The sequence below is a fragment of the Nannospalax galili genome, unplaced genomic scaffold (assembly GCF_000622305.1).
Source record: "Nannospalax galili isolate Female #2095 unplaced genomic scaffold, S.galili_v1.0 scaffold1249, whole genome shotgun sequence".
Lineage (NCBI taxonomy): Eukaryota > Metazoa > Chordata > Mammalia > Rodentia > Spalacidae > Nannospalax > Nannospalax galili.
The window spans coordinates 121,999-133,421 of NW_008358860.1; the positions used below are offsets into that span (position 1 = coordinate 121,999).

At 40.5% G+C, this 11,423-nt stretch overlaps 1 protein-coding gene and 2 pseudogenes across 1 annotated transcript; 2 read left to right on the forward strand and 1 right to left on the reverse strand.

The window, feature by feature from the left end:
- LOC108490158 overlaps positions 1–4,492 on the forward strand; it is a 19,175-nt pseudogene extending 14,683 nt beyond the window's left edge.
- Positions 4,493–4,637: 145 nt separating this feature from the next.
- LOC103725161 (taste receptor type 2 member 140) lies at positions 4,638–5,567 on the forward strand. The gene has a single exon (XM_017795435.1). The coding sequence runs from the start codon at positions 4,638–4,640 to the stop codon at positions 5,565–5,567; it is 930 nt and encodes a 309-aa protein (XP_017650924.1).
- Positions 5,568–5,986: 419 nt separating this feature from the next.
- On the reverse strand, positions 5,987–10,769 carry LOC103725162 (annotated as a pseudogene).
- Positions 10,770–11,423: the final 654 nt, after the last annotated feature.

Genomic DNA, 11,423 nt, shown 5'->3' on the forward strand with positions numbered 1-11,423 from the left:
GTGAACTATCCCTGCATCTCTGGGATAAAGCCGACTTGATCATGGTAGATGATCTTTTTGATGTGTGTCTGTATGCGGTTTGCAAGTATCTCATTGAGTATTTTTGAATCTATGTTCATTAAGGATATGGGTCTATAGTTTTCTTTTTTGCCTGTATCTTTACCTGGCCTTGGTATTAGAGTGATGCTGGCTTCATAGAACGAATTTGGAAGTTCTCCCTCCATTTCTCTTTTTGAATAAATTAAATAGAATTGGATGTAGATCTTCTTTAAATATCTGATAGAATTCTGCTGTAAATCCATCTGGTCCTGGGCTCTTTTTAGTCAGGAGGTTTTGTGTTACTGTTTCAATTTCTTTTTGTGTTATGGGTCTGTTTAAGCTGTTAATCTCTTCCTGGTTTAGTTTTGGTGGTTCCCATTTCTTTAGCTATCCATCCATTTCTTTTATGTTTTCAAAATTAGAAGCATATAGGTTTTTAAAGTATTCCCTTATAGTGTTCTGTATCTTTCTGGTGTCTGTTGTAATGTTTCCCCTTTCATCTCTGACTTTGTTAATTTGGAGGTGCTCTCTCTTGTTGTTAAATGGGCTAGCAGTCTGTCAATCTTGTTTATCTTTTCAAAGAACCAGGTCTTGGATTTGTTGATTCTTTGTATTGTTTTCTTTGTTTCAATTTCATTAATTTCTACTGTGATTTTTGCTATTTCTTCTTGTCTGCTGGGTTTGGGTTTCCTTTGCTGTTGTCTTTCAAGTGTCTTGAGTTGCAACATTAAGTCATTTATTTGTGTTCTTTCCCTTTTTTTGATGTAGGCACTTAGAGCTATAATCTTCCCTCTAATGACTGCTTTCAAAGTGTCCTAATGGTTTTGTTGTGTTGTATTGTCCTTTTCATTTAGTTCCAGGAATACTTTTATATTTCAGTTTTCACCCATTCATCATTTAGGAGTGTGTTGTTTAATCTCCACATGTTCATATGGTGACTAGGGCTTCTTTCAGTGTTGATTGTAAGCTTTATTGCATTGTGGTCTGATAGAATGCATGGAATTATTTCAATCTTTTTGGATTCGTTGAGGTTTGTTTTGTGCCCCAATATATGGTAGATTTTGGAGAAGGTTCCATGGGGTGCTGAATATAAATTATGTCCTTTGGTGTTTGGGTGGAATACTCATTAGATGTCTGTTAAGTCCATTTGATATATGGTATTGTTTAATTCAGATGTCTCTCTGTTAAGTCTCTGCCCTGTTGACCTATCTAATGGAGACAGTGAGGTACTGAAGTCCCCTACTACTAATGAGCTATGATTAATCTGGGTCTTAAAGTCCTGTAGTATTGTTTCTATGAAGTTGGGTGCACCAGAGTTTGGTGAATATATATTCATGATTGTACTATCTTCTTGATTTATTGTTCCTTTGATCAGAATGAAGTGGCCTCTTTATCTCTTCTGATTAGTTTTAATTTTAAGTCTATTTTGTTAGATATTAGAATTGGTACGCCTGCTTTTTTCTTAGTACCATTTGCTTGGTATATTTTTTTTCTGTCCATTCACTTTAAGATAGTGTCTGTCCTTCAAAGTGAGATGAGTTTCTTGCAGACAACAAAAAGATGGGTTTTGTTTCTTAATCCATTCACCTAGTCTGTGTCTTTGACTGGGGGGTTCAGTCCATTACTATTTAAAGTTACTAATGAAAGATGAGTATTGAACCCTGTCATTTTTATTTTTGTTGTTTACATTCTTGCTATAGCTGTACTTTTACACTGTTATACCCTTTTATTGAATTTCTTTCCACAACCCCTTGGGTTTAGTCATTCCTTCAGCTCTTTGTATTGCTTCCAGAACTCTCTGAAGGGGTGATTTTGTGGACATGAATTCCTTCAGCCTATTTATGTCATGGAAGATTTTTCTTTCCCCTTCGACTATAATAGACATTTTGCCTGGGTATAGTAGTCTGGGTTGCCATCTGTGGTTATTAAAACTGGGAATACTTTGGTCCTGGCTCTTCTGTCTTTCATAGTTTGCACTAAAAAGTCAGCTGTAATCCTAATGGGTTTTCATTTATATATGACTTGTTCTCTTTTGCAGCCTGAGTATTCTTCAATATTTCTAGCTCTTTTCTGAATTCATTTCGAAGTTTATCCCTATCTTCCTTCAGTTCTTTGATTTCTTGGTTTGTGTGTTCTTTAAATTCACTGAATTCTTTTATCGTGTTTATAATCGTTCTTTTGAGTTCTATGTCCTGCATTATCTCTAGGGGGTTCTCATTGTACTCCTCTAGAGGACTATTAGTATTTGGTGGGGCTATGTTATTTTGGTTTTTCATATTATTATTTTTTCTCTGTGATTTTGACATGTGAATTTCTTTTGTAGTTTCTGATTCTTGTGTGAGACTCAAGCCTTCAAGTTTAGGTCTGCTTCTTTTTGTGCACTTTATGTGTCTTCGCATGAAAAGCTGGTTCCTCTAAGCTTCCGGTTCTCTCTTTTGATTTTATATTGGAGTGGCCAGATTGCTTTTGTCTTCAGGAATTCCCTCAGAGGCCCAAATCAGATGAGGATTAGATGCTCTCAGCCTTTCTCCTAAGGTCTGGGTCCCTCCAGGAAAGATTTTGGCCTCAGGAATTTGGGGGTTGGACTGGCCTGGAAGCTGGGCCCAGGAAAGATGTTGGTCTAGGGCAGCTGGTGGCCATGCCACCCAGAGATGCAAAGGAAGATGGGGGCGGGAAGCAGCCCCAAGGGCTCCCAGGGAGTGCACTGAGGAACAGGGTTGGTCCCGGAGAGAGAGGCCTGCATGTCAGAGAGAGCTATACTTTGTTTTATAAAATAAAGATGAGGACTTGTTCTTGGTTCCATTCCCTTCCTGTTTAGGAACAGATTGTCTTTCCTAGGGATTGCTGTTCAGGTGGAATATCCAGTGCTTACTTTGCAGAGTGGCAGGTGCAGAGGGAGGAGTCAGGGAAGCTCCTCAGGGTGAGTATTGCTTTCTCCCAATGAATTTCAGTTCTGTCACTTTTCTAAAAGAGCCTGAGGTGCCAGTTGCAGTCCAGACTCCACACAGCCCCATGCCCTGGGTGTTTTGCATTTCTGTTTGTGTTCTTCCTTCTTTTTGTTATGTGGTTGGAACAATGCTGGGAGAATCTTCCAGTCTCCACAATGATGGTGAGATTACGCTTCTGTTCTAACCTGTTCCCCTTAGCACTTTCACATGCTGGCCTAATTTACCTTCCCAGTATGTCTGTGACCTACATCTTGTACATCTGCTCCAGAACACTGAGGTTGTGGTCCTTCCTTCACATTATAATACGCATATGTTTCTCTGCCATCTCTATTTCTTACTGTTGTTCGTGTTTTCAGGTACTGTCTCATCGTGAAGTTCAGACTGGCTTTGGGCTTGCTATCGTCCTTGGTTTACCAGTATGTACCACCTTAAGGCTTACTGAAAATTTTTATGTATGTTTTTCTGTTATCTTAGTTATATCTGCTGTAACTGTGTCGTTGATTTTTTTGACCACTCTTTAGATCTTGAAGAGTGTTATCATGCCTTACTTCATTCCCAGTTTGCCTAGGCAGTGTGTCATCCTGTATTGATAGCACTGATGGCTATATTGATGGTAATGGAGTGATTATTAATGCAAAGTAAAAGAAAAGGATACTATCTGAAACTTCTTGGTGGTGATGGGGAATCAGGTATACTGGCAAACAGAGGATGAAGATTATTGCTGTATAGATGAATTCATTTTGTGCTCTGTTGTTTATCACAGTAAATAGATTTCCAGATTTGATCACATACATGAACAAAAGAATCACAGGTTTACATAGCATTTACATTTCTACTATATCAGTTATGCTTAAAAATAATGTTATACAGTACCTTAACAACTATAGAAATGCTAAAAAGGAGTTTGATGAGCAATAAATTCTGTGTAATCATCAACCTGAATTACTAAAGTAGGAGATAAGGAGATTTGGACATAAGTAAATGTGTGTGTGTGTGTGTGTGTGTGTGTGTGTGTATGTCCATGAGTGAGTGTGTGCTTCTGTGTATATGCATGAGCTTTAAAAAATAAAATGACTAGTGCTATCAGGTCTAAGTGTGTGAGGAATAGCGATGACTATGAAATTATTAAGTAACTCACAGCTTTTAGGAAGGTCTTTAGAAAACATACACAAGTCCCTGTACAGACATCATTTTGATGTGTTTAATCATTTTCTTCTAAATGTCAGCTTAGATTTTGATGCTTGCTATGAGTTACAGCTTCCTAAAGCTATGCATTTAGAAATCAAGCACTTAGACTAAAATTTGTAGATAAGGCCAAACCTGCAATATAATACAAAAATGTGTTTTTATTTTCATGATAGTGCTCAAGATTTCAGTTTTCTTCATCAACAACTGCAAAGAAATTCTGGATTCTCTGTGTAAGGCACACAGTTTTTGGAGTAGAATCAGCTGGGCTGTCTTGGAAAATATATTTTTATAGAGAAAACTATGGACCAACTCAGTAGTAAATCTTGATGCCTGCTTTATAATGTATATGGGAGTTTATATGAATGTTATAAAATTTTCAAGAATCAGGTATACACAACATCTTAGACTACTTTAACAAGCCTTTATCTGTCCAGAAGAAATTGCAGTATCTTCTTGTTGACAATGACTGATATCCTAAACCCTACACTAATAACCATTGTAAGTGTGGGTTTCATTATAGGAATCTTAGGAAATACATTCATGGCACTGGTGAACATCATGGACTGGGTCAAGAGAAGAAAGATCTCTTCAGTGGATCTAATCCTGACTGCTCTCTCAGTCTCCAGAATTGCTTTTCTATGCTTATTCATGTCAAGTCTATTGCTGTCTTTACTATATCCAGGTTTAATCACACGTGAAAAAATTGTGAGAATGCTTAGTATGTTCTTCTTAGTGACCCACCATTTCAGCATCTGGCTTGCTACCTGCCTCAGCATCTTTTATTTTTTCAAGATAGCCAATTTTTCCAACTCTCTTTTTCTTTATCTAAAGTGGAGAGTTGAAAAAGTGGTTTCAGTGACATTGCTGATGTCTCTGCTTCTCTTGTTTATAAACATTGTCATCATATACACACAGATGGATGCCTGGGTACATGGATTCAAAGCAAATATATCCTACAGTTTACTCTCAAGTAACTTTGTAAAATTTTCTAATAGTCTTTTATTCACGAACACTATGTTCACATTCATACCTTTCACTATGTCACTGATGACTTTTCTCCTGCTAATCTTCTCCCTTTTGAAACATCTGAAGAACATGCACTGCAAGTCCAAAGGATCCAGAGATGTCAGCACCGCGGCCCACATCAAGGCCCTGCAAACTGTCGTCGCCTTCCTGTTACTGTACACCCTTTTTTCCCTGGCGCTTCTTTTACAGTCTCAGAGCACTTATCTTCAGATGAGAAATCCAAGTTCTTTGTTTTGGGGTGTTATGGGAATTGCTTTTCCTTCAGGACACTCATGTGTCCTGATTGTTGGAAACAGTAAGCTGAGACGGGCCTCTCTGTGGTGCCTTAGGTGCCGGATGAAAGAGGCTACACTCTTGAGTTCATAACATATTTGAGTTCAGCTTCCATATTCTAGAATAAATCCAGTTCATGCATGGTAGGTTTCATGGAAAAACAGAATTTGAGAGACATGGAGATAGATCTTTCCTTCATGCAGAGATTGTTATAAAGTTAGATGCAATTGCTAAATTGACAGGCAGCATACATAGGGAGTGAAGGTAAGTTTCAGCCCTCCAGAAAGAGCAGAGCTTACTCTTTTTAAGATGCCTTCTGAGAGAGTAGGTCGTAGGACATGTGCTGAACGCTGAGAAAATGGGCCCTAGGTCAGCTGACATCATATAACTAGACTTTGGGACACTATGCTTTTGTTTAAATTTCTGCTTGAAGCAGGGGTTTAAAGGGATGTTTCTGGATAAGCAACTTTTGGAAGACCAGCATGCCTTGTTACTACATGGTGGTATAGTGATTAATGTGTGCAGCCATTCTGTTTAGGATCTGGCTGTGTGGATAGCACTTGGCTTTTGCAGAAATGTAAGGCGAGGAGGAAAAAGAAGAGGACATAATGCCCAAGTCTGTGATTCATCTGGAATGGAGAGACACTGTAGGGGCAAGAGGTGTAAAAACCAGGAAGTGTCATATATATAAATAAGCGCTCTGTAAAGATTCTTCCATTGCATGTAACTTTATGAATTTTCAAATATTATGTATACATTAAATACTATGTAAGTATATACAACTTTGGCATAAAATATGAAAACATGTACATTGTTATTGAAAGTAAGATAAGAATATGGACCACTTAGGCATAGGAACTGGTGTCAATATGATTTTTGTATCACCATTATTATTTTAAAGATTTTAAAATGAATAATGGATACCATGAAAGATATATTCCTGTGTAGATAGATGCATGCGAGTCATGAGAAATAAAATACTGTATAACTGTATCATGTAACAATAATTTCATAATTAGAAAAAAGTCAAGAAATGAAGTATAAAACATAAGTATCAGATATACTAATATGTTTCAAATAAAATATCAATTTCAAAAATTAAAACAAAAATTCTGGACTAGTGAGAATGTGCCTTTTTCTTTTTAATTTAAATTTTATTTTTTATGTGTATGAGTATATTGCCTGCATGCGTGTAAGTGCACCTGTGTCATGCAATGGCTGTGGAGGTCAGAAGAGGTGTCAGATGCCTGGTAACTGGAGTTATAGATGGTTGTTAGCCACTGTGTGGGTTAGGGAATCGAACTCGGGTCCTCTGCAAGAGCAGAAAGTGTTCTTCACTGCGGAGCCATCTCTCCAGCCCAAATGTGCCTTTTTCTTGTTGGGCCATCTATATAAGTTCTGGGCATGGAACTGATTCCACTAAGTTTTCCTCTGACCTTTACACATGGGCTGTGAGAGAAGCATCCCCTTCATTATACAAACACACACACACACACACGCACACGCACACGCATATGCACACGCACACACACAGATAATACATAAATTGTAAAAATAAAAATGTCAGTTTAGTCCAAGATTCCTATCTGCATTATTTAATTTATGAATCAAAAATTCTTAGAATACATTTGTAACTGGTATATACATTGTATTTTTTAAAACACATTTTTTTACAGATTTTTTGTTTGTTTGTGACAGGGTGTTTCTGTAGTCCCAATTGACCTGGAACTTGCTATGTAGATCAGGCTGGTCTTGATCTGTCAGAGATCTTCTTGACTCTGCCTCCCATGTGCTGCAATTAAAGGTATGTGCCACCACACCTGGCTCTATTTTTGATGTAGTTTTTAAAGTAGGAAGTATAGTCCATTTAAATTTCCATGCTCATGAATGCAAAATCCTGCCAATGATAACGACTCATTTGAATATTACAGTCAGAAATTGGTGCTTTTGTTTTATTTTACATAATCAAGTCCCTTTACTTCTTCATGTGACGAACAACCAAGTTATCATAGGAACAGACATTTAGAATAACTTAGAAATGATTAAAATATGATTAATTAATATGTTGAGCTCATTTTCTCTGTGTTTTATAGAAAATTTCATGAGAAACACGTTATAAAATAGACATGTGACATGAGTAGCCACTGTATGAGCATGCTATGCTGTCATGTGTGTACTTCGTAGTTCACATAGGTGCAATGCTATCTCTCATGTATAGAAACAGAGGTTCTGAGATGTTAACTAGAGAAATAACTCTTACAAAGTGAGGCTTTCTACAGTCAGGCAAAATGCCTAGAAGTAGCTGCTCACAGCCACATTTCAGCCTAATGCCTTAAAGGATCTCAAATATGTGTGCTTCTGTTAGGTGTTTTGATTTCCTTCTATGGTGTTTGATATTTGGTTAAGGCATACACAAGAAGTCACAGGCATTGTTTGTGTTTGTTTGATGCACTGGAAGCTGCATCGGTTACTTTGCTTGTTTATGTGATGGCTACCTGACGAAAACAGTTTGAGAAAGGGAAGGTTTGTTTTGGCTGGCGGTTGGAGGGTACACCCCATCAAGAGAGGGAAGGTGTGACAGAAGGGGGTTCAGGCGAGTGGTCAGATTGCAAAAGGCAGGCAGGCAGGCAGCATGCTGCTGTAAGTGACCCTCACTCATGCTCCTGTAAATGACCTCAATAAAGTCATTGTATCACCAGAATGGATTTGAGTGGAATCATTTCTTTGTTCTGCTCTTGATATCTTCTCTGGAATGACAGTCATTTGTTCACATTTACCCAAGAAAAGTCACAGAAGAGTGTATGGGTAAGGAAATGAGGTCATCTGAGACAAAGCCAAATTCAGAAAGTACATACAATGTGATGGATTTGTAGCATTTTGTAAAAGCTAATAATCTGGCATGAAATAATCAATCTGTGTCACATCCAAAATCATATTAAAATGTCATATGCTAGATGGTAACTGACTGAGATTCTCAAAGTGCTGGAGAATGCAACTTTAACCCCAATTTGTGGCCAGAAATTTGTTCTTAGAGAATCAATTATTAGTACCATTTCATATTTTTTACAATGTGGTTGTTTCATATACAGCTACTTACTGTTTTTTTTCCTCAATTCCCATTTATTTTTGGCTCTTGGGGCAACATCATCTTTTCAGTATGAAAAAAGGCAGCAAGTTCAACACAAAATAGAAATCTGAAGTGTAGGACAACATGGGGATGGGGGGGAAGACAAAGATGTTCCCTTTCCTCTGGGGAGTGACCCAAACGTTTAGGTCGCAGCACGCACCTTTCCACGAGCCAGGAGGTGTTATTTGTCTTGTTGGAAATAAGAATGGGTGGAGTGAGGAAATTTCTGAGCATTTAGAGACCAAGGCCCTGCATTCCCCCCCACCCCACCCCAATCTCTTGGGATAAAAGAAAAAGCAATAGGACAGATACCTCCAAAGACAGATGAGGCTGAGGACAGCTGGGGGACTGTAAGTGGAGATAATAGTGTTGATTCCCCTCCTGAGGCTGAGATGGAGTAGGGGAAAAAATAGACTGAAAACCCACCCTCTTCCCCCTAGTGACTGGTACCGTCATCCCCAGCCCCCTTTCCATTATCCACTGCATAGGCTTGAGATGGAAGCCACTGTCTGTTTTTCTGCACTGGCTGGTTCTAAATGGGATCTGGAGAAGACTCAAGTTTCCTGTAGAAAATTTCCAGAAGAATATTAAACTGGACAGTTACAAGAAGTGGGTACTAGAGGGAAATAAAAGGTAACCCAGAATGGCAGAAACTAGGTCTCTCAGAGTGGAAAGAGAAATGAGACCCTTCACAAATATTTATTCAGCACCTACTATGTGCCAGGCACTGTTCACCTCCACAAACAAACAAACAAAAACAAGACAGAGGCAGCAGAAAGAAACTTTGAAGGGGGTAAGGGGCAGCTGAAGAAAGCCAAGGAAGCTGGGAAGCCTGAGGTGACGGAGGGCTCTGCTTTGGGCCTCCTCTTTCGCCTTCTCACCCAAATCCTCTTCCTCTTCTGCGGAGGCATCCTGGTATTGCTGGTACTCGGAGACGAGGTCGTTCATCTCGCCTTCAGTGAACGCCATCTCGTCCACACCCTCAGTACCAGTGGAGGAGAGCCTTCTGGAGGAACGTGGCTGAAAAATGCTCAGAGATGCGTTTGAAGAGCTTCTGGATGACGGTGCTGTTGCCAATGAAGGTGACAGCCATCTTGAGGCCGTGTGGCAGGATGTTGCAGACACGGTCTTGAAGTTGTTGGGGATCCATCCCACAAAGTAGATGCTTGTTCTGCACATTGAGCATCAGCTCACCCACCTTCTTCATGGATATTCATCTACGGAAGACAGCGGCCACAGTGAGGTACCGCCGTGGCGGGGGTCGCAGGCTACTTTCACGTTCTTGGCATCAAAGACCTGTGGGGTGAGTTCAGACAGGGTGAGGGACAGATACTGCTGACTTCCACGGCTGGTGAGAGGGGCAAAGCCAGGCATGAAGAAATGGAGACATGGGAAGGGCGCCATGTTAACTGCCAGCTGGAGGAGGTCAGCATTGAGCTGGCTGGGAAAGCAAAGGCAGGTGGTGACGCCACTCAGTGGCTGAGACCAGCTGGTTCAGATCCCATAGGTGGGCATGGTGAGCTTCAGGGTGCAGAAGCAGATGTCGTAGAGGACCTCGTTGTCAACGCAATAGGTCTCATCAGTGTTCTCCACCAGCTGATGGACAGAGAGGGTGGTGTTGTAGGGCTCAACCACAGTGTCGGACACTTTGGGTGAGGGCACCACACTGAAGGCGTGCAAGATGCGGTGGGTTTACTCTTCTCGGATTTTGCTGATGAGCAGGGTGCCCATTCCAGAGCGGGTGCCTCCACCCAGCGAGTGGGTCGGCTGGAAGCCCTGCAGGCAGTCACAGGTCTTGGCCTCCTTCTGCACCACATCCAGGACAGGGTCGACCAGGTCCTCTTCTCTGGGTAGTGACCTTTGGCCCAGTTGTTGCCTGCCCGGGACTGACTGAAAAGAAAGTTGTCTGGTCTGAAGATCTGGCCAAAAGGATCTGAGCCAACAGAGCCCAATGTCCCGGGTTCTAGATCCATCAGGATAGCTCGAGGAACATACTTGCCACCTGTGGCTTCACTGTAGTACAGGGAGGTGCAGTCCAGCTGCAGGTCACTGTCCCAGTGATAGGTACCAGGGGGGATCAATGCAGTGCTCATCACTGATCACCTCCCAGAACTTGGAACCGATTTGTTGCCACACTGACAGACCTGGATGTGCACGATTTCCCTCATGGTAAAGGTTTATTGCAATAAATTTTTACTCACTTCAAGGTTTGTACCAAGCAAGAAAGGATATTAAGGACTTTTTTTTTTTTTTTCTGGGCTGGTCGAGGGCTGGAAGAATGGAACCGGGCCCCAGAGGCTGGAGCATGGAGCTTGTATCTTGCTGCAGGCAAAAAGATTCTGAGAGCACACCTAATTATTGTTAATCTTGCTAATGCACCAGCCTCAGGGGAACTGTTAGGGACTCATGTGCTTGACCTGTAATCACAAATTTTGAAGCCATAATGGTTAGTGGTATAATTTACCAGCAAATGCTACATTTATTGATCACTTTAGGATTAAATAAGGTCGTAGGGTAAAATTATGATCCCGTGGTACTTTCGTGTCCATATGAGGAGTATGGACAGTGAAATGACAGCCATGTGAGCTTGCAGAGGAACGTACTCAGAGAAGGTGACCTGTGGAAGCCAATGGAATCATAGCCACAGAATCTAGCACTGCTGGACCCTTAAACTTGGACTTTAGCCACTAGAACTGTGAGGAATTAAATTTATATCATTTAACAAACCTAGTATTATGGCATATTTTCAATAGAAGAATGAGGAAAACATCTCTGGTAAGACATCCCCATTGAGAGCAGTTGTCACCACCCAGGAGCTGGAC

Coding starts and splice junctions, on each gene's coding strand:
- LOC103725161 (XM_017795435.1), top strand. CDS start 4,638: ATGACTGATATCCTAAACCCTACACTAATAACCATTGTAAGTGTGGGT.